Source organism: Excalfactoria chinensis, chromosome 2 (assembly GCF_039878825.1).
Source record: "Excalfactoria chinensis isolate bCotChi1 chromosome 2, bCotChi1.hap2, whole genome shotgun sequence".
NCBI lineage: Eukaryota > Metazoa > Chordata > Aves > Galliformes > Phasianidae > Excalfactoria > Excalfactoria chinensis.
Genome location: NC_092826.1, coordinates 19,206,288 through 19,229,521, shown reverse-complemented (window position 1 = coordinate 19,229,521; position 23,234 = coordinate 19,206,288). Strand labels below are relative to the sequence as shown.

Genomic DNA, 23,234 nt, shown 5'->3' with positions numbered 1-23,234 from the left:
GAAGTTGCAGTCTCGGTAAGTGCTTTGAGAAGATGAGTAAATTTGATGTTACAGCAATGCATTGGGCTTAGGAATACATGAAAGAGAAGCAGTAATGTTCCTTTCAAGTGAAGTACAGTGGTGGTAGGATTGAACTGTAGCAGTTGTGTTTCATGGAGCAATTGCTGGGGCCTTCTAGCTGCCATCTCCAGGTGCTCCAACCTTGGAACTGCTAAGCTGTAGCTGAAGTTCAGACAGTTGTTGGAGTGTCAGAAGTGGTGGTGGGTGGAAGATTGAGAGAGGAGAGGTGCAGAGATGAGTCAGGATGTAGAAGCCTGCCTGACAGTGCTGGGCTATAAAGAAGCTCATAAACATTGTTTACCTAGCAAATAACCCACGCACTTTCGATTTCATGTTATCACAATCAAGTAGTTAAAGATGAAAATAGGTAATTCGTACTACAGGCTTCTTAAATGGTAAGAATAATGTTTACCACACCATCTCCACCATTTAGTCCAGGCTGGATATCTTCTAGAAGGTGCACAATGACTGCAAGCAGTGTGATGTTACCAATGTACAACTGTCAGCAGTGCTGTTCCCTGCCTGTGTTTGCAGGGAGCAGAGTCTGAGGGCGCTGCCAGCTCCAGGCCTCAAAGCCCGTGTGCTGAATGGTCCCTTACCTCTCTTCTTCCTCTTAACAGTTTCAAGAGCGAAGAACCGAGTGAGGGAAGGCTTATGGCACACACCCTTTTCTTTGACAGCAGGTTAAGTATAAGTTCTATAAAAGCCCTGAAGAATTTGGGCAAGCTGTACCACACCTCAGTGAGCTCCTGCTTTGTGCCTCCGCAAGCAGAGCTGGATCTGTCTCTCTGATGTTCATCTATCAAACCCGCTTCTGTGTAACAACTGGATTTTGCTTCCTATTGAAAGTATTTGAGACGCAAAGTGTAATTAAAAGATTAAAAACATGCTGAGGCATTTATATTTGGATTCCTCATTAATGCTCGTTCCCGCGTTTCAACTTTGTTCTACAGAAGTAAATCTAAAACAAACGTTTGCTCTATGTCAGCTCTTGCTGGTTTGAACTAATGGCAAACGGGAGCCATCTTGGCCCCCATGATGGTTTGCCTTCATCAAGTGGCTGAGAGGTGGTTAGGAAATACTTCTCCAAGAGAGTGGTCAGGCACTGGAACGGGCTGCCCAGAGAGATGGTGGAGCCACCGTCCATAGGGGTGTTCAAGAAATGTTTGGATGTTGTACTGGGGGACAGGGATTAGCGGGGAAATGGTGGTGGTGGGTGGACGGTTGGACTGGATGATGTGGGAGATCTGTTTTGACCTTGGTGATTCTGTGGTGTCTCAGCATAAACAGGAGCTGAAAAGGAGAGTGGCTGAGGAGCTCCTGCCATAAGAGCTGTGTGGAAGAGAGGTTTTGTGGAAGTGCTCAGTGTGGGCACATGGGTAGAAAATAAAGAAAAAAGCAGGAAGAAATTACACTTCTGTTAAGTAAATATATAAGTAACAGATGATGATGATGGTGGTGGGGTCATTAGACGTGGCCACCAATGGGATCTTAACAGGAAAACCTTTGTTCCAAGTTGGTTGAGTACGCAGGGTGAGCAAAGTAACCTTGTTTTTCTGAAGATGATAGGCATCCCACTGTGTTTTACCTGACCGTAGAATACTGCCAGGTGATGTCCCTGAGGCAATGGTTAGTGAGCTGTCTAATTAGTTGATGGCTTAAGATAGTCAGGAGGCCGCATTCTCCCCAGACATGACCAGTCACATCATACCAGCTGTCAGAGTACCTGCAAAGTCCCAGATGACCCAGCCAAAGGCAGAGGGCGTGGGGATGCTGGAAGGGGATGCAAAGGTTCCTTGGCACTGTGATCCAACCTGCAGCTGAGGAGCACTGGCTGCAGAGCTCCCCAGAACAAAAGGACGTAGCTCCTGAAACGTGAGGAGGTGTCACAGATGGACTCCTACAGTGTTGGTGTGGGGATGCGATGTAAATGTGTCGGGCTGGGTCAAGTCAGGACTCAGCTCAGAAACTACAGGGAGCTGTTTTTCCTAAAATAGGATTTTAGGAGGCAAGATCATCCTGAGATGGGCACGGAGAGAAGCCGCTCATCAGGAGGAGGTTCTCCAGGGAGACAAGAAGAAACTCACTGAGCCATAGGAAGAAACAAGGACAGACAATAAGAAAAATAAGGAAAGACTTCACCTTTAAAAACAGCGTTAAATATATTGATGATGGGAAGCTGTGAACTCACTCATGAGATGTAGCTCTTAATCAGCTGAGAGGTGCTGTGATTACAGCAAAGTTACAAGGACAGAAACTGTACTAGAAGCCATTTTGCCACAGAAGAGCACAGTTAGCTGAGCACGCACTCTAAGAAAATATAAAGCAAGGTAAGTCTCAAAAAGACTCTTTATTCACAGGAATGTGAACTGTTCTGCTCAGAACACAATGACATCTCCATGTGGGACAGGGTTGGGTTTGACCATCTCCAGTGTCACCGCACCAGTGAGGTTAGGATGCAAGTCATGTTTTGTAATTCAGCATATGCAACCATTTTAACGCTGGGGTTTATCTGTTGGCATATCCTTGGGCTAGCTTCATGCAACTGATGTTTGTAACTGCTGTAGCTGCATTTCAAAGCTCTTTTAATTCTGGGACTATCGCTGATTTGAGTTACCATTTCCCAGAACTGGAAGGGCAGAGCTATGGCTGTGCGCGAGATGAATGGCATAGAAAAAACAAGAGCGTTCCCTTCGTTGAAGAAGCCTTGCTGTCTGAATGGAGCAGAGCATCTCACATTCTAGTAACCATTCACCAGTGCGGGACCTGAAAAAAGTCAGCTTTTCCATTCCAGAAAAGGCTTTGCTACTCATTAACGATTCAGACAGACAAATAACTTTCTTCCCATCAGTTAATTTACAACCACTCTAACAAACAAATGCTACTTCTGGGCTCGGCTAGGAGCTCTCAGCTTCCCCCTTACTCAAGCTGATTTCCTTGGGGTCCAGCTGTACATTTATTCTGCAATCTCTATCCTTATCAAGAATTCAAGTGAGGACCCCTCTGCTATGGGCACAAGTTCTGAGCAGCCTGAGCCTGCTGGCTCTGCCTTGGTAGAAGCACTGCAGACATCTCTCTGAGGGCAGGCAGGATTCTGTCTGACAGTGTATGAGCTGTATGGAGTTTAACACAGTCAAGGACTGAATGATTGCTGTAAACGTAGCACCTAGAGGGAAATGGAGCTGTGGGTCAGCTGGCTACCTGGACAGAAGATCCGCAAGGAGCTCCAGCAGCTTACAAAGGAGCTGTTTGTACAAGACGAGCTCTTTGGTGTCTGATCTGTGTCTTGTATTAAAGGCTTATTTTGACAGAAAGCTTAATTAATATGAGTAGCAAAGAATGCAAATCCCTTCTATAGTGTTTCTATTGTGCAAAAATAGAGTGTCTTATAGTAATGGTATGAGAAACTACCAGGTGGTGCTTCAAAGTGGTTCAGCTGTCCCAGCTTAGGGGCAGACACTCACCAACTGTGCAACCCTCATCTCACACACACAGAGCACCATCCCCTGCTCAGGGACACGGCATTTCCATCAGCACAGACCTGACGGGGCAGTGTGGGACAGCTGTGTGCCCCCAGCCCTGAGCACACTTATTCCGCTCCCAGCTCCAGCCCTGCTGCCTGCCATTCGCACAATCAGCTCTTCTCCATGGCTTGTGCAGTGACCCATCAGCATGCCCTGACATGGAGGTCGAGAGTCTCAGAAAGTAAAATACTGAAACGAGTTACAATTCTATGTTGGGTTTTTTTTTTGTCTGAAAGGCTGAGACGGGACATTACTGAGTGTGATAATCCCATAAACAAATCTTCCTCAAACGAGTTCTTCAGATTCCAATGTTAAGTCATGGCACTGCTGTGGTTACACCGCCACGGTGTTTATGTACAAGCTGTGGGAAGATTTTTCACAGAGCTACATCTGTGCTAGCAAAGCAACAAGCCGGAGGGAGAGGAGTTTGGGATTAGGATAAAATATCAAACGTGTGATGTAAGTAAAATATGTAAGGTAAAAGCTGTTAAAAAGGCATCGGTCCCCTTGATTTCGTGCAGCTCCATTTGGTGGTGGGAGCAGCGAGGTGTCTGTTCCTGAAGGCGAGCTCCCGCTGCCCCTGCTGCACACAGAGCCCCTTGTGCTCTGCCGGCCCTGAGCGAACAGGAGCTGAATTATGAGGCGCACCGCTGCAGGAAGGCACCACGGGTGGCTCAGTGAGGAGGCCGAGAGCCGCAGTGCTGGGCCCACCATGGCAGCCTGTGACACAGTCGGGACTCCCAAGGGCTGCGGGGCAGTGCCCCAGCAGCAGCGGAACGGGGGATCGTGAGCAGTTACAGCAGATGGGAGGTGCAGGACTGGTGGCTCCCCAAGCAGGCCTGCTGCAGTTTGTGCTTCAGAACCGCTGCAGTATTCAGGCACCTAGGCCTGGCTTTGCTGGCTCTGGAAAGCCAGCCGTGATGCAGTTCTTATCTGAGGAGAAACCCCCTCGGAGAGGTGCAGCCTCCCTTCCCAAGTAAGGAGGGGCAGGGAGCTGAGCCCACTGCCAGGCTCTGCTGCTGGCTGAGGCCATTCTGCCAGGCCTGGACTCAGGCCCCTGACTTGGAGCCCCACGCTCCACACCAACCACAGGCAGTGGGCTTCTGTCAGAGATGGCCACTCATTCTTCCTACTGAAATTGCTTCAGAAGCGCAATAATACCAGTTATTTACTGGTCCAGTTCTAAACGAACAGCACACTGGAGGAGTTTGCTCCAGGAAGGCAGCAAGACCCAGAGGGCAGAGCACTGAATTTAAACCTTTAATACCTGAGGTGAACAGAAACACTGGACTGTATGAGCGTAGACAATCACCGCATCCTTTGGGTGTTGACCCTTAAAGGTCATCTGGTCCAGCTTCCAAGCCATGAAGAGGCACACTGACAGCTCGATCAGGGTGCTCAGAGCCCTGTCCTGCCTGACCTCGAATAGCTCCAGGGATGGGGCACCCACCTCCTCTCTGAGCAACACGTTCCACATCTCCTCCCCGGACTTCTGTGGCTGGTTTTGGGGTACAGAAAAGGCTCAGGGGGTGCTGGGAGCACTGCAGTAAGTGGGCAGCTGCAGGGCCGCAGTGAGCAGGGCTGAAGCAGGAGGTTTGGTGTCATGTAAACAGTGGGCACACGGGCCTCATCATTTTGGGTGTAAAGGTGTATTTGAGTTCTTACAGGAAGAGTCGGGATGTGGGATTTGGAAGCCTCTAGCCCGGGCACAAACTCTCACGGTTATCAGACAGACCCAGGCCGGGAAATGTGTACAGATGGGCGTCACAGCCGCCGTAACGGGGCACTCGCTACGCTGCACGAGCACGCTTCGGGCACGGCCCCGGGGACGCTGACACGGTGCGGGCCGTGCGAGCCGGGTACCCGCTCACAGCACCGGAGGGGCGGGAGCCCCCGGCCCGTGCCAATGGCTGCCGGGGCCGGCACCGCCCCCGCTCGGCTGCGGGTGGAACGCGCCGGCCCCGGGGGAGGGAGCGGGGCTCGGGGCCGTGAAAGCCTCATTCATCGCCGGCGGCGGAGAGGCACGGCCGGGCCCCGCCATGCGCCGCGCCCCGCTGCTGCTCCTGGCGCTGCTGCTGGGCACGGGCCTCGCCGACAGCCCGCGGGGCAAACAACGAGCGGCGCGGCCGCGGGAGGTGCTGGAGGCGGTGAGCGAAGCGAGGCGGGGAGCGGCGGCCGCGGGGCAACTCCGCTCGGCCGGCGACTGTTCGGGCAGAGCCGGGGCCGCGGAAGGCGGGGGGTCGGGGGGATCCCTCAGCCGCTCCGTTACTCGAGGGCCGGAGCGCTGAATCCGCAGCCGGCTGCGAACCAATAAAGGAACGGAGGGCTGCCCGCTCGCAGCGGCACCTCCGCATCCCTCCGCGTCCGCCGTCTCCGCTTCCAACCCCGCCGCGGCTCCGCTGCAACCGGACACCTGAGCGCCGGGCTCGCCCCACCTCGGGGGCAGAAGGGAGGAGGGGGATTTTCCGGCGCTCGGAATGTGGAAAGCAGCCGTGGGGCCGCCGCCGGGGCTGTCGCTCACCGGCAGCAGGAACCGCGCTCCGCTCAGACCGCCCCGCCGGGGCAGTGCTGGGCCGCCGCGCTCCCCTCCCCGCGCCCCGCGTAGCGCTTCGTTCTCGCCGCGGGAGCGGAACGGCGCGACGAGCGGCAGCGCCGCAGAGCGCACAGAGGGTCCCGCAGGCGGAGCGGCGCGGCTCCTGCAGGGGAGCGAGGCACCGCGCTGACAGCTACAGCCAAGGCTCAGCGCCCGGCCCGGCACTGACCCCTGGCGGCCGCACGGCGCGGCTCGGGAGGTGGTGGGTGACGTGTGACAGTGGGTCACCTCCGCCGGTGCAGGTGTGTTACAGGCACGGCTTGCAGGCTCTCGTTCACTGCTGGTGAAAATGCACGGCAAGTGGTGGTGGCTGCTGAAAGGTAGCTGAGAATTCGCGTTGTCAAATAGTGTTACTGTGCTGCAGTCAGGCCGTCAAGTGGTAATGCTGGGTCTTGCACCCGAGCATCGGACAAAGTCAACGGCCCCTAAACAAGGAGCTTCCCAGAGAGCCACGGGGACAGCTGGGAGTGTCAGTGCGGGGCTGGGCAGTGACACGAGCGCTGCTTTTGGAACAGGTGGGAAGAGGCTGGAGGGGAATCAGGGCAGCACAGCACCATTTCTTGCAGGGCTATTTCCTCTACTGGAACCATTTTATCAGTCATTTAGAAGTAAGCCGTCAGCTGTTCCCACTCTGCTTTCTGCAGCCTCAGCTTGGGCGCTGTGTGCAGGTTTGGGCACCGCCTGCACTAACAGAACTGTCACAGAGTGTCCAAAGGAGGGCTACAGAGATGGGGAACGGTCTGCATGTAGGAGGAGCTGAAGGGAGGCCTGATGGCAGCTGCAGCTCCTGACAGGGAGCGGAGGGGCAGCGCTGAGCTCTGCTCTGTGTGACAGCGACAGGGCCCGAGGGAACGGCGTGGAGCTGCGGCTGGGGGTGAGGGACAGGGTCTGCACCAGAGGGCAGTGGGATGGAACGGGCTGCACAGGGCAGTGGGCACGGCCCCGAGTGCCGGAGTGCAGGGAGCGTTTGGACACAGCTCAGACACTGGGTCTGAATTCGGGGTGGTCCTGTGTGGAGCTGGGAGTTGGACTCGGTGATCCCTGCCTGTCCCTGCTTACTCTCGGGATCTCCTGTGATTCGATCACAGCGGGGTTTCGTTTGTACTTCTGCTGTGTTTAGCTCGGCTGCTCAGCGAGCTCTGCCGTCTCTTTCAGTACAACGGCGTCTGCCTGCAGGGCCCCAGCGGCGTCCCCGGACGGGACGGGAACCCTGGAACCAACGGGATCCCGGGGACGCCGGGAATCCCGGGGCGGGACGGACCCAAGGGGGAAAAGGGCGAATGCATGCGGGAGAGCGTGGAGGAGTCCTGGACGCCCAACTTCAAGCAGTGCTCGTGGAGTGCACTGAACTACGGCATAGACCTGGGGAAAATAGCGGTAAGCCAGCTCCAGCAATACCGCAGGGGATTTAAGGTCTGAAATAGAGGCCGGGTAACACATGCCATACAGCTCACAATCCCTCTTGTCCATTTCCAGCTATGAGGTGCTGCTTCTGATTTGCATCTTTGCATCACACAGTATTTTTCAGACTTTTTTTTTTTCCACAGAGAGAAGGGCATAAAAATCTTAACTAAAACCTGAAAGCGATCCTCGGGAGTAGGTTCGAAATCTGAGTCTGCTACCAAAATGCTTTTGTCCCCCCTAGGAATGTACGTTCACAAAGATGCGCTCCAACAGTGCTCTCAGAGTCCTTTTCAGTGGATCGCTCCGGCTGAAGTGCCGAAGCGCCTGTTGTCAGCGCTGGTACTTCACTTTCAATGGAGCAGAATGCGCCGGGCCACTTCCCATCGAAGCCATAATATATTTAGATCAAGGCAGTCCCGAACTGAATTCTACTATCAACATACACCGAACCTCCTCAGGTACGTGTGCCAACACTGCATGAACAGAACTGGTGAGAGGCCATTAGCAGACCCAGGTACAGAATGCACAGTGCACGTATGTCTGCTGTATCAAGCCAAAGGACACCAAGAAGAGGCAGAAGAGTGGCCAGTTAACACCAGCTTCTTACGCTGCTTTTCACAACTGACAGCTATTTATTAAGCAGCACTTTTATACTGTCTTATTTTTCATGGTGCTTATGTCTGGCACTTTAGAAATGCTGTTACTTTCTGCTGGTTGATACTTAGACTCCCAGAAGTATTTATAAAACCAAGCATTGCATTACTTGAGCAGGCTTTCTACCATCACATCAGCGGTTTAAGCTGTATTTTGCTCTCAGAGCATAGCTAAGGTATTGTGAAGCAAGCACCCAGCTGTAAAAAGCCACTTTACTCCCTATAATACATAATAACTGCATGAAATCTGATTTTGTAGAATCTTCTTTCTTCAGATGTTATTTAGACCTAATCACGTAGCACGAGCTTGCAATGAACTTCTGTGAAGTACTTGTGCCCAATTGTTTGTGTCTGCCGTGGTGACGTGGCGTCTGTCTCTCACCAGTGGAAGGTCTGTGTGAAGGGATCAACGCCGGCTTGGTGGACATCGCCATCTGGGTCGGGACGTGCTCTGACTACCCCAGGGGAGATGCTTCTACTGGATGGAATTCAGTCTCCCGTATCATCATTGAAGAACTGCCGAAATAATCCTCCCCCCCCTTTTTATAATCCCTATTTTTATTTTGTACAATTTTCCACAAGGGTTATTTAGAGTTGGATGCAAGTTTTTGTCTAAGAGGCACCGAACTGCAGGCCTGTAGCGTTTGTCTGAGCTTTTTTTTTTTTGCACTTTGCGGAGGCTTTTTATAATAATCAGTATAGAATATAAATATCAAAAACAACTTCATTACCTTTTCATATCCCTTTTTTGATATATGAAAATATACCACCGCCGTTTTTAAGAGTTCAGTGTAATTTTTTTTGTATCAAATAAAGAAGACTTTTTTCCATAAAAATAACACCCAGGGTGTTTTATTGGTCAGCAAACTTTGGCAATGTGGCACGAGCTTGTTTTAGAAGATTTCTGAGTTGTACCTGAGTTTGTACCTAAGTTGTACCTCAGGTTTTGAAATGCATATCTGTCACATTTGTTCCTGTGAAACAATGTGGAATTGGATACTCTGCTGTTAAAAGTCTTACGTCTCCCAGCAGCCTCCTGTGATTTTATGGCACCTTGATGACAATCGGTAAGTGTGAAGTATGTTCTGAATAACTAAGTACAAGCAGACTGTCCAAGCCTTCCTTCCCTCCTCCACTTGAGAGACCAGATTTCATTGCAAACATCTATTTAATCATCTATGCAAAACAATGAGTACTTTTACAGTTCCAAAACTCAGGTTTAATTTGTCCAACAAATACTTCTCCTGAATTTAGCCTGTCAGACACACACAATCACTTTGGTGTTAAAGCTGGATACACGAAGTGGTTTGGAAGATACAGAAGTAAGACAGGCTGAAATGCCTTGGCTTTCCTAAGGTGGACTGCTCAGCTGAAAGAATGATGTTGCAGATATTTGATTGCAGCTTCCAGAGTGGAGAAGAAGGAATGAGGAGTGGCAGCACTGACCATGGTGTATCTTGGGAGTTAGCACAGCAGTGCTTTAAGGATTCTTTTCCCAATACAATAAGTCATATAATCAAATCATAAACAAATGCAGATTCTAAAGGGAAAATATAATCATGTTTACATTACAAAATCAATTTTACATAAACGCAATAATAAAAAACAAAAAGCATGTATAACATGCAGAAATACACCTTGTCCAGAAACTAAACGGAAAAACATAAAAGCTGAGAGACAAATTAATTTTAACTATCTGATACTAAGTCCTTGCTTTTCTTCTGAACAGGTTATAAAACTTTCCCCAGGCATCTCTTAACTTGCTAGCTCATCACTTTTAAATGCTAGAGGAATGGACCTGCAGGTAAGAGAGCATTCAGGTTTCCCTCACTGCAAGCTTATGGGTGATGCTGCTGCAGGCCAGCACGTTGCACAACTGCTCTGCACAACTACCACTGTTTCATGGGTTGGGAAGAGAGTTTTCAAGGTATCTGAACACAGACACTATGAGTTAAGCGATAGTGTGAATTTACTGCATGTCAGTCAGTAGACAGTGGCCAATTGTGTATGTGCCAGTGGCCTGTCTTTCCATTTACCCTGGATCTCATTCCCATTTAGGTCTGGAAGAAACCAATCCAGGGAAGTAACTGCAGGACTTTTATTACTCTTCTGTTTTTCTTTTCTCATATCTTCACTATATATTTTGGACCCTGCACACTAGAAAACAGAGAACAGCAGGTAAAAACCTCAGCCAGGCGAGAGAAAGAAGCAGCTATTAAGACTCTATGTTAATTTGCACTGTAAATTTCTGGTAACTTTTGATTTTCATCTAAATGTCAACAGATGCTTTTATAATAGTAATAATAAATGAAGCCAGTCACGTGCTTTTCGGCTGAGATAACAATGTATTATCAACTGTAACAGCAGAGAGGATGGGACTGGGGAGGAGGTGGTGTAGGTTATTAAAAGAAGTCGTCAGGCACACCCAAAGCGTGGCAATAGGATCAGCAGAAACAAGCAACCAGGTTGCTGAATCGAGATTCAAAATATGGAGTCCTTCACATTTAACTTCAGTAAAACCAACTCTTCCTAATTAAAAAAAAAGAAGTTAAAAATAAATAGCCTTACTTCTGTTCTTGGTTAGTCTTCTGTTAAACAAGAACTTCTCTAAGTGGTTATTGAGATGTTTTGCTAGATTACAGTGTTCTCTGCTTCATATAAAACCCCTCACCCACTGGAAGTCTTTGCTAACTTCTTTCCTCCTCAGCTGATAACATCTGATACTCCTTCATAATAACAGTAGAAGGCAAACGTTATGCTCAGTGTATTATTTCCTTAATGAAGAACTACAACAAATAAACCCAAGTCACCAAATAGCACCTATCTTTGTCAGCGATGACTGGCATAAAAATAAACATCGTTATTCAAACATGCTGAAATGTGCTGTAACTCAGCTTGCTGTTGTGTCAGCAATAGTTTTAGTCACTTCTGAGACTAAATCAGAAGTCATAGTTTTTCAAGAAAGCCCTGTGCACAAAGCTTTTAGAAAACCTGTGGATTTCTTCTCCAAGATCCGTCTTTGTTAAGGTTGCTTTAAAACTGCATCGCTAATGAATTACTTGGATTATTATTTTTTTTAGGTAAGCCTTCTTTCAAATAAGCAGTATTTAGTCCGATGTACCAGTAATGGAGCTGTGGCCGGGGTGGTGAGAAATCAAATGAAGTAAGTTGCCAACAATGTGCACAGCAGACTTTGGTCTGGTGTTCAAAAGAAGCCAAAAACCACACTGCAAGTCTGTCTTGGTATGAGACAAGAAGTGCATTTCAATTTGCAATTACTCAAAACCAGGAATGGGCAGCCGACCATTTTACCAAACAATCTGAGTTTCCAAATCACACCCCTCCAAGGCTGCATTTTTTGGTGTTGGATGACCAGTGGAACACGGAGCACTCCATAACCTAAAATCTGACAGAACAGAAATGGATTCCAAAGACACTGTTGTAAGCAGCTACATACATATTTTCTTCATGAGACGCGCATAAGGACTTTCTTAAGTAAGTTCAGACACTTCAGACACCAGAATTGCTTTTATATGAAGTTTTCTGTAGTACACTCTGACCAATTGTTATCTTGAGACCTATTAAGCAGATTAGTCCATTATTCCAGGCAGGACAGGATGAACTGAAATGCTGCACAGCTGCCTTCACCCAGCCATAACGCTACTTCACAGTTGCAGACATCTGTCTGGAGCAGACGCTGCTGATTCAGAGGGAGAGGAACTCAGCAACGCAGGCAGCCTGAGCAGAAGAGATGTAGGCAGGGTTTCGTTACCTCAGAATTCTTTCCTCAAAATACCAGATCAATTCACAGTGTCAAGATAGGCTGCTATCGTAACTAACTTCCACATCATAAATATAAAAAAATAAAGGATCTATTTTTTATGAATAGAAACTTTCACCTTTAGTTATTTTCTTTTCTAAAACCAAGTAAAAAACCCGACACATGTTCGTAAACTACAAAAGTAATGCAGCACGCAGGAGTCACTCTGATCACATTGGGGACAATTCCTTTGTAAAATCCATGAACTCCTTCTTTCCTTTAAAGACAGAGAAAAACATTTACTTTAATATATTTGAAATAACAATCAGACATAAAACAAAGCCTGGCATTTTTCTCTCGCTCTCTCACTTCAGGGTAAGAATAATAATTCCAGAGCAATTTCTTACTAAGGTGTTTAAAGGGTCATTCTATCAGATCTCACCTTCTTTTCTGAACATACAATAATATTCCATAGATGAGTTGTTTAGCTTAGGGTTTGGCTGGTGGTTTTGTTGTTGTTTTGTCTTTTTTTAAAGTGAATTCTTTAAATAGGATGCCATTCTGCCTTTCTTCGTACCACAAGAAGTGGTTAAAATAACTTTAAATTTCTGCAGTTCCAAAAAACATTTGCAGCTTTAAGCTCACTGAAGCCAACAGGGCTGAAGGGCTTCAGGGTTCTGAGTCATGTAACAGCCAGGGAGCTGAGGGAGAACACAACTCGGTTAAGTCAGCTGCTGAAGTCAGCACTCGTTTTTAGAGAACTAAAGCATCTCGTCCAGCATTTTGAATCCACTGGCCAATACATCAGAATCCAACTTCACCCAGTTGGAAGCACGGCATTCACTGTTAGGGCTGTTAGAATGTTTCAAAGACTTCTCATTTCAGCTCACTTTTTTCCAGTTTCACTGGGCTTCTGGTACATCCACAATGACGAGCAGTCAAAGGAGATCCTGGAAAACGCTCGGGTATGCAATATACTGCTCTCCTTGGTGCCCTACGCTGCATTTGTTCATTTCATAATGAGTTAATGAGACTTAACTACTTTACAAGCCACAAAGCAGCCAACTCAATGTTGGTTTTTTAACCTTGCTACTCTATAAGCAAAATTTGTCGGGGAAGATGAAGAAGAGGCAGAACAAAAAACAGAAGTCTTCAGGCCAGCACTAACCATCACCTATCTCTTCAATTTTAGATAACAGCTGTTAGCATAATCCACATAATGGCATCATACAGATAACCATTCAGCATGGAAGGCAGTAAACACGGGATTGTGTAAGGCTCACTTTTCTAGACACAAACCTACAATTCTGTATGCCTACCTCCACGTCCTGCGGATCACATCTAACACACCAGAGTATCTATTATGCTGATCTTGAAGACGAGCCCGTACAACTTGATAGGGATACGTTGCTGTCACAGCAAATATTTTAGATACAGCTGCCATCGTTATGTATTCTGCAGTGTTCTAAAATCAACAAAAATAAACAAGCTTAAACCCCCACCCATTCCCATGCCACAACGTATTCTTATTATTAACCATTTTACCAGTTTTGTATCTGATGCTCTGTTTCTGTACTTGTTGTATCTCAGTTTCAGATCCTCATATGCCATGAACTGAAGTGCTCCATGTGAAGTTCCAAACAGGCCAGGAACGAACCCCTAAAGAAAAATAAAACAGGATAAAACAAGGTTGAATAGCAACTCCAAAGAAGTAAATAACATGACAGAGTTCAGTTTATGCACACAATAAATGTCTACCATTCCACTAAAAACAGATTGCAGAACTGTTGCTGCGCTCGGTTGATACTCTTGAAAGCAGACATCAGAAGTGTAATAAATACTGCTTTTCTCAGGTGACATGCAGGGTAAGTTACTTACTGAGTGAGCAAGACAAAACAAGTGGCCTAAGAACTCCACCTAACAGAGCACAAGCACAGGTCTTAAAAAGAAAAGCTGGTAATGTGGACAAGGAACCTAAGAATACAACCAAGCAGCATTATAGCTAATGTGCTGCAGAGCTCCTGCCCCCCTTTCCAGGAGTGTCAGTAAGCTGTTTACTTCCCTCTTGCGACTGATCAGGCAGTTACAGAAGTTGGTGTCTCAGTAAGGAAGGCTATCAGGAGCAGAGGTACAAAAACCCTTGTGATCAAGTCCTAGAGATAGATATGTACTTGTGTTGATAATACATATACACTGACATCTATATCTATCTATCTATCTATCTATCTATCTATCTATCTATATACACTGAGCTTGGCCACTAAGGTTAAGAGCCCTGGGGGACACCGCTCATGACCGGCCACCAACTGGATTTAACTCCACTGACCGCAATTCATTATTCATCTTGACTGGATTAATTAATTATCTTGGCTGGAAATGATTTATACAAGCCAAAAGCTTGCTGAAAACTGCTGCAAAGGGAAAATTTATAGTGGGATGAATGATTAAAATGTGGGTAAAAGGACTTGAAAGAACCAAAACTTCTCAAAAAATGCTGGTGTTGAGCAGTTTTATCTTATTTTCCATGAGCCATTTAGGAAAGACAGAGGAGTATAAAAGATATGTCCAGACACAGAACTCTGTATTAGATTAAACTGGAAGCTCAGAACGCTGACTGCAGACACATGAGCATATTACTAAGAACTTGGAGGAAGAGAAGGGAAGCGATCCTGGTCCACTGGAATGTTTGCTGTGTATGAGGACAAAAAGATAAATTAGTCATAAACCCCCTAACTTAAAGGAAAATTAAAACAAAACCCATCAAAAACAACAGCAGGCTTAAAAACCATTACAGAGCCTCTATCACTTCAGAGATTAGCTCTCTGGAAACTACAGATTTCTTCAGTCTAAGGCATTACAGTCATTCAGGTATTATTTTTAGGGCTTCTATTTGATAGATGAGGAGTAATTTCTTCTCACAGCAGAAAACAATGGTCAGAAACAGTCAGGAACCACAGGAACAGACAAAGAACAAACTTACTGAAAGTACCAAGGAAAAAACTGTCTGGGTCAGCAGAGCCGTGAACAGTATGAAATGCTGTAGTGATAGCAGGGAAAATCTTCATAACCATATGCTCATTATTAGGCAGTAAAAACATTGCAAGACAGAGAAAGTAACTGCATTGTACTTGAAAAGCATTAGAATGATGAATGTCATAGGGGAATTAGGTAAAATTTTCCCCACTAACAAGAGAAGAATGTTAAACAACACTTTAGAGTGTTCAACTCTTAAATTTAAGCCAGCAAATCTGAATAACTTGCTCCCAAGAGTCCTAGAGCATCTACTGATGCCATTTGCTAAATGAATACCAGCACGCTCCAAGTCTTGTGGTGATGGGGAAAACTTTCAAACACCGAAGAACCTTTAATGGCAGGCCAGTATTGAAACAGGCAGGAAGGACAAGTGAGACAACTGTCTGCCAATCAGCCTCAGCAACGTAAGAAGTGCCAGATGGTTCTATTGATCATAAAGAAGGAAAAATTTGAATCAATGTGTTACTAAGGAAAAATGTTTCAAGGCAGAACTGATTTCTAAGTAAGTTTTGGAATGATAATCCTACTCAATTTTCTAATTCTTGAAATTTCACGCAAATACCTTCTTCTTCCATAGAAATTCACCATTTATTTTTTATCTACAGTAAGGCTGTAGGGTGAAGATATATATATATTTAAATCATATGTCTTAACATATGTATTACTTTTAATAGTCAAAACATATATTTAAAAGAGTTTTTCCATGAGAGCTTGGCAGGATCAACCTTTGCTCAAAGAAGTCCTGCTTGAATTCCATTTTCGAGTATTAAATCAATGGGCACAATATGTTATTAGACATGGAAATGGTAAAGCACTTAAATCTGAACAGTAAATGATATGGGTTAAAAAAATGTGTCTCTAAGTAACTATACGTGTGAAAGATCCAGAACAAGAGAAAAGCATCCAGTCAGTTTGCATTTGAAATGTCATTACCAAAAAGGAAAAGAACCAGGCAAAAGTACAGAGCAAAGCCTGTGCTTCTTGATAAAAGCAGGGAACAAAGCGATGAGATACTCAGAGAACTGCCTGGAGTGCTTGTGAGAGCTCATGTCAGAGCAGCCTCTGCTATATGCTTAGAGGAAATGCAGCAGATTCCCCTTGCAATCTGTGTAGCACCATCTTCAGTTGGGTTCTCAGGATACTAAAGACCAGCAGTACTAGAGTGCCCCGCTCTGCCAACTTGTGCAGAAAGATATTGGAAGAATGCCAGTAAGTCCTTATGCCATCTTGATTCTTTCAAGGCAAAGAATGGTACCATCTTTTATGGAAAGTTCTTCTCTGTGAACTACACTTAAATCCAAGAAGAGCAACACGTGCTGATGGCTGCATGACATTCAACTTTGTGAGGCAAAATACTTTTCAGAGCTCAGATCTCCAACAGATTAATCAAACATCTTCAAATTGCAAAACCCCAAGGTGGATTTTTGTTCTTTTCCCCTAGCGTGGATGCAGCAGGGCAGCTCTGACCCCAGCTGTCTCAGGGATGGAGGCCAAAGGACAAAGCCTACGGATGGAGGGTGTGGAAGATGTTACTGGGATGACCAGTGAAAGAAAGGCTTCTATCTCTCTCCAAATCCAGGCCAAGTTCAAGCAGCACAACTTCATATAAACTACAGTTTAATAAACAAACAATACCTAACAGACCGCACTGATCTCAACCAGAAAGACTGGTACAGCTTCATACTACTAGGCTTGTGCCACAAAGGACTAACAACGATTGCTCAGATCAGCATCAGTACAACAGAGAACAAGATACAGAACTGCTTGGTGGACAACACCATTCTTTGGAAAGCTAATCTCAAAGGCACCAGAAAGCAACTATTTCCAGATTTTATTTCCAGTTTGCAGTGCCATTTTCCTCCTCTGCTGTAACAAACTCTTCCTGAAATTAAGGCCACAAGAAAAAAGAAGACATTTATCTGCATTATATCTCCTACAATTCATGGTGACTGACAACTTCAACCTCTATTTTTCACTGCAAATAGAATTTGATGTTCAGTAATCAGGACAAGATACAGTGTTCTTGTTCTATAGCACTGCTTGCAAGAGAAGAGCCAGACTGAACTGAAATAGTTTCTTCACACCTTCCAGGGACTGATGAATGCATCTTGATGTAATGGCCTGAAGAAAGAAAGAGGCAAAAAGTCCAAATCCAGTTGCCATCTGTTTCCCTAAATTAAAGGGAACAAAAAACCCACACATATGCAGAACATATTTAGAAGTCTGCAAATTTTATGGATCTTGAGATGACAGATTACAGACCTAAATAACTAGGGGGCAAATGAGCAGTTGTGAAACTGTCCATTGCAGACAAAACATTAGCAAGTACTTTAGTCGTATGTTACATCGCACAAGATGTTAGAAGGACAGAGATGAGGGATGAAATGAAGGAAAGCACTGGTAGCACGGTAGATCTGACTATGGCTGCCCTCTTGATCCAAATCCTAGTTATGAAAAGACTCTAAACAATTAAAAAGCAGCTTGTAGTTTACCCTCATTTCAGAAGATGGCTCAGACATAAAACTTACACTCTATTCTTAAATGATTTCCTACCTTTCAACACTGTAATTGCTTTCCATAAGATTAAGCCCTTTTGTGTAACCTTTGCTTTGACTAAGCATAAAAATTAGCTATTACAAAAATGACTTGCAGGGCTTTTTGAGACAAATATGTGCAAGCTTCACAGCACTACTGACTGATGCCAGTCAACCCTTGAGTTTTCCTTAAATGTTATTACCTTATACAAGCCACGTATGCCCTCTGTCTTGTATATCTTTATAAGAGCATCAGACATTCCTGCATACTGTCGCTTTGATGGATCAACACCAGCGTCATACTGTAATACAAGTCGTGTCTTCGTTACCCATATTGGGTTTGTAATGCAGAGAGTCATGGCTCCTGAGAACAGATGGAAGTTAGACTGATCATTTTGCCCATGCCAAAGCTTGTCCCAGTTTGTTCAGTTCATTGTAACATGGGCTTCTACAATGACAAAACTACTTATCCTACAAGACTACTCATATTACTCATAACAGGCAAAACTGAGGCATTCTCTCTCTCTGCTGTCAAAGTTCAAAACCAAGTGTGAACTACTCATGCAGAGAGTACCTCTATAGAGCACACAGCTTTTTCTATATTCTCAGCATATGCTCTTTTTTGCTTCGCTGTTCCACAGTCAGTAGTGCAATCTGTACTAGATAGGAAACCTCAGTATTTTCATTCTGCTCTCTTATATTTGAATTAGTCTTCACATATGTAGTTATTCAAAATTCAATGCACAACTCAGTCATGAGAAATTACTTAACTGTATTGATAAGTTTACACAAGCAACCTCTTGCAGCTATGAAGTCTACTTTACACTTATATTCACATTTATTTATACATTTCAACAGTGTATTTCTACAGTTAATGAGTGCTACGACATCCTAATAAAAAGCTTTCTAAGTTGCCTGCGCAGAAGCATGCACAATAAAGTATGTAGGAAACAACGTATTAGAAATCATGATGAGCAAAACTGTACTTTTATTTTGGATCTATATTTTCTAAGAAAACCTAGAACTTACAGAAAGATGTTCAAAAGATCTACGGCAAATCCACTTATAATTTCCATAAGCCTTCCCTGTTCCAGATCTAAGCATTTAACATTTAATGAGTTAACAATCTAGTAACAGCTAATTTACATAGTTATGTTTAGAGACTCAACATTGTACTCAGCATGGAAAAAAGTCAAGCTTAGTGTATAATGAAAACAAGATCAGAAGGAATCTTCACAACTGCTACTTCTCAGCAAAAAAAGGACCACAGCTAACTATCCATTCATTCCAGACATCATTAATTTATTTATAGACAATAAGCATTTGAACTCAAGCACTTACACTTGCCACCTGGAGGAAAAACAGCACCGACACACAAAGAGAAAGAGCAGCATATGGACAGGTCAGAAGAAAAGATTCATCTTCTTTGCATTTAACTCACCCGCCTCTGCAGCTGACACCAGGTGTTCGGTTGCAGTGAGACTCTCCAGCTTCCCTTCCTTCTTATAAGCTTTGATGGCATTGTAACTGTTCACAGTTATAAAATATATTACGGTAAAGGTAAAAACAAACTAAAAAACAAAGCCAAACTAAACCAAACCAAAAGAAAAACAACAACAAAAAAAGGAGCCACCAAAGCAAAACTCACTATCAAGAAAAACATTAGGTGATAGATAGCCTTGGAAAGGATTTCTAAGCTAACTATCACTGTTTGCTTGAGGAACTGAATTCATTAACTATTTGATCGATAGTAATGCATATTTAAATTGATCAGGTACTACTGAAAGAATCAGTGGGATAAATGTTGAAACAGCCACTCGGTCTCAAGAATTAACTTAAAAAAAAACTGGGCTAGACAGTCTTGTTTTTATTAAAACCAACACTGGTAGTTATTTACTTTCTAATTTCACTGAGCTTTCATCTCTTGATCTGATTTCCAACAGTTGTGGTTTGAAAACTGCCCCTAGGCACTGAAGGAGCTGAACTGTCAATAGGAGCTCACAGTGAAGCATAAGGACTGGAGTCCAGCAATAGCTGAGCCTACACAACTGACATGGGAGCTTTGCAGAAGCATGTCAAATAATCATTCTCAAACACCTTTCAGTTAATAGTGACCAGCAGCCAATCAGATCAGTTAGTGACTGAATATTCGAGAATGGTCTTCATAAGCAAAGCACAACAACAAAAACAATAGGAAAACCTGTCAAAATTATTAAAACAAAATCCAAACAGTTGATGGTTCAGCTTTAGTAAAGAACTTTATCATGTTCTTTGATTCTTAACGTGCCAGTTTAGGTCCTTTATTTTTCCATGAGCTTTTAAGCACAGTTTATTTGAACTTTTAAAGGTCTCTCCACAAGTGATGGCATCATTTCTCAAGATCTTAGTGTTTTCACAGCATCAAGGGGAATGCACTGTACTTGATAAAGTAACAGGTCTCTGACTCCATCTGCTCACATTCTGCAACAGCAAATCATAATGGTGGGTAACAGGCCTGGACATACTAAGAGAACTGCATGTTTCTAAGCCATCGAGCCCATTTTTATGCCTTCTGAGAAAGGTGCAGTTTATATCTGAACATGACCTGGTACAGGACCTGACACAGTCCTACTTACAAGAAAAAATAAAGTCCCCAGGAAGCTCCTGCTCCCACCATGTTGGGAGTTACCCCTTGGTACAAGCCTCGTAGTCCTTCACGCTTCCAGACAGTGGTCATACAGTGGAGAATCCCATTGTATTTTGGCCTCAGCTCCAATCCATCACTCACTATGAGAAAAAGAAAATGCACTGAAAAAACACTGCAGGAAGCAAGTGGTTCAGCTGCATCAAAGCCTCCTCCCACCATGGCCTCCAAACAGCGCCAAGAGTCAACGTAAATGCTTCATTCATCAGCTTTATTCTAAAACTGTGCACAACCCGGGCTTCACAGCTTCAGTAATTCTAGTCTTAAAGAGCGTGAAAGAAGGAACAAAAACCAGAAGAACTTCTAAGCTCTGCAGGAGGAAAGTTCTCATCAGTCTGAGAAAACTAACCGCACTGACGGGCACTTCTGGAGTCCCAAGTATTTCAATAGGTCGTGTGTCATTGATTCCAAAGTCGGTTTCTGCCAGCACTCAAAGGTCACTTCCACCATAAATTCTTATGTTCTTTTCTCGTTGCATCGCTTTGCAGGAAAACATCCAATAAACACAGTTCTACTCAATAACCAAGCTGCTTGCTCAAATATTCACTAAATGTCACTGCCAACAAGACAAAGATCACGCAAACCTTTGCTTGACAGATTCTGTTTAGAACACGGACGTTCACACAACTTACAGCAGGAAGTACAGTTGCTGCTGTCACAACAGCAAGGTATTTTATTGATTACTAATGATAGTGTAAATTGCAGGCACTTTTACTCCTCATATTGGCAGGAAGTTAGATTGAAATTTTACTTGAGATTGAAGTTTTACAGTCAGCATCATTTCTGTACCGCACCAAGACATTAATTGTTCATTTCAGATGTTTTCTGTTCAGCGCTGCATTCATCACTCATTCTCCTTTGAATTCTGCGTACAGTCCTGTATATTTTGACAGACTTTAGCACTAAGCATAAAGCGCTTTTCTTGTGAGCATATTGTGACAAGGTCTCTGTATCTTGACCATTACTGAAAACTAAAACACAAACCGAGGACTCCAAAAGTTAAGCCTCCTGTTTGATTAGGCTGACTCATAACATCAGAGGCAGATGGTGGTAATACAGCAGTAGAGGCTGAACCTTCCCAACAATATTCTGCTAGATGTTGTTGCCATGTGACAGATGGCAGCAGAGGGGCAGTCTGACAGAACCGTGTCTGACACGGAAGTGTGCATGAAGCGAAGGTGTGCCACTGAATTCATCCAGGTGGAAAAAAATTGCACCTGCTGACATTCATCGATGCTTTCTGAATGGTGATGGAAACCAAGCAGTGGATGTGAGCACAGCGAGGTGGTGGGTGGTGCTGTTCAGCAGTGACAGTGGATTGCCTGCGCTGGTGCAGATGCTTATAGGCGCAGCATGCAAGTTCATCATTGGTGAAAATGCACAGCTAGTCGTGGTGATTATGTTGGAGAAACATAATCTTCTGTGGCCGAGAATTTCCTCTATCAAATACTATTATTGTGCTCTTTGTATCAGTTGCCATTTCCATGGAAATAAACAGGAGGCATTATTTTCAAAGTCACCTGCGTAAAAGCTTCTTTTCCCATACTGAGTGAGTAGCGCTGGACCTTTCTGAAAGACTTTTGCATCTTTATTTCTTATTTTAACCACGCTGCTATTTAATCAGGCTTATAAGCACATTAAACGAGGTAGAAAATCAGAGACATGCTTGCAAATCTGCCCGTCAATCAATTACTTTGCCAACCATCAACAACCAATGCAGGAGCTATTCTATTAAGGCACAAACTTAAGATCTCATAGTCCTCATGAGTCCGACCAAACAGGCAGACATCTGGAAAAAACCCAAGCCATCATATACAAGTATAGCAGAAATGCTAAGTCACGGCCTGGAACAGTGAGCACCTGGTGGGCAGGCAGAATCACAGAATCACAGAATCACAGAATGACCCGGGTTGGAAGGGACCTCAAGGATCATGTAGTTCCAACCCCCCTGCCTAGCAGGGCCACCAAACATACGCCTTTACTAGATCAGGTTGCCCAGAGCCCTGTCCAACCTGGTCTTGAACACCTCCAAGGACGGGGCATCCACAACCTCCCTGGGCAGCCTGTTCCAGGACCTAACCACTCTCCTAGTAAAGAACTTCCCCCTAACATCCAACCTAAATCTTCCCTCCTTCAACTTGGATCCATTTCCCCTAGTCCTGCTATTATCAGCCCTTTCGAAGAGTTTACTCCCCTCCTGGGAGTAAGTTCCCTTCAGGTATTGAGAGGCTGCAATGAGGTCAAAGGCAGGGTCAACCCATGGGAGCTCAGGTGCATGCAATGCACCTGGGTGTACAGAAGGGATGAAGCTAGGATCCTCCCCTTCCCAGACCTCGCTTAAGGGTTGGCAATGGAAGCGAGGGCATCTCTTGCTGGACATCCCTGCCTACCTGAGACCTTTCGAAGGTAAGCAATTCTCTTCCTTCATTTCTGTGGCCACTGCATTTGGGCTCATTCTTATTTGCTGCAGGCAAAGACTTTATTACCTTGCTATTATCATGGTACTTTCCGCCCCGTTATAGCATTACAATAAGCATGGAGTACTTTAGGTTAGAAGGGACCCACCGCGACTACAACGTCATCTGCGCTCCGTGCCCGAGGGCGAACCACCACCAAGGCCGTCCTGCTGCACCTGCGGCCGTAACAGCGAGAAGGCCGGGCAGCTCCGATCCGGCTGCAAGCTCAGTCTGTAGGAACAAAGTACCTCACGGCCCCCCCCCCGAATAACGGAGCCCGGCTCCGGCCTCACCTGCGAAGCGGATCTTCACCAGGTCCAGCGGGTGCAGCACCAGCGTGGACACGACGCCGCCGCTCAGCCCGGCCGCCAGGTTCTCCAGCTGCACGTGCCGCAGCACGGAGCGCACGGGCGACGCCGGCGGCCCAACGGCGCACGCATGGCCACGGGCACCCGGCGCCGCGCTCATCCCCGGCCACGGCGAGCTCGGCGCCGCTCCGCGTCTCGCGAGATCGAGCCGGGCCCGGCTCTTCCG

At 45.5% G+C, this 23,234-nt stretch overlaps 2 protein-coding genes across 3 annotated transcripts; one reads left to right on the top strand and one right to left on the bottom strand.

Annotated features, from left to right (window-relative positions):
* The first annotated feature begins 5,564 nt into the window (after positions 1 to 5,564).
* CTHRC1 (collagen triple helix repeat containing 1) lies at positions 5,565 to 9,017 on the top strand. The gene is made up of 4 exons (XM_072327282.1): positions 5,565 to 5,731; positions 7,333 to 7,554; positions 7,823 to 8,039; positions 8,620 to 9,017. Exons 1-4 carry the CDS (start codon positions 5,624 to 5,626, stop codon positions 8,760 to 8,762), a joined length of 690 nt encoding a protein of 229 aa, XP_072183383.1. The 5' UTR covers positions 5,565 to 5,623; the 3' UTR covers positions 8,763 to 9,017.
* A 377-nt stretch (positions 9,018 to 9,394) lies between these two features.
* SLC25A32 (solute carrier family 25 member 32) lies at positions 9,395 to 23,226 on the bottom strand. 2 transcript variants are annotated; one of them, XM_072327281.1, is made up of 8 exons: positions 22,994 to 23,226; positions 20,177 to 20,327; positions 19,003 to 19,088; positions 17,765 to 17,925; positions 13,540 to 13,653; positions 13,314 to 13,459; positions 12,134 to 12,271; positions 9,395 to 11,972 (listed from the first exon to the last, which is right to left on the bottom strand). In XM_072327281.1, the coding sequence occupies exons 1-7, from the start codon at positions 23,166 to 23,168 to the stop codon at positions 12,136 to 12,138; spliced, it is 969 nt and encodes a 322-aa protein (XP_072183382.1). In that variant the 5' UTR covers positions 23,169 to 23,226; the 3' UTR covers positions 9,395 to 11,972; positions 12,134 to 12,135. The 2 variants fall into 2 exon arrangements, with proteins under 2 accessions (XP_072183382.1, XP_072183381.1); XM_072327280.1 differs by having other exon boundaries at positions 9,395 to 12,271.
* Between the last annotated feature and the right edge of the window lie 8 nt (positions 23,227 to 23,234).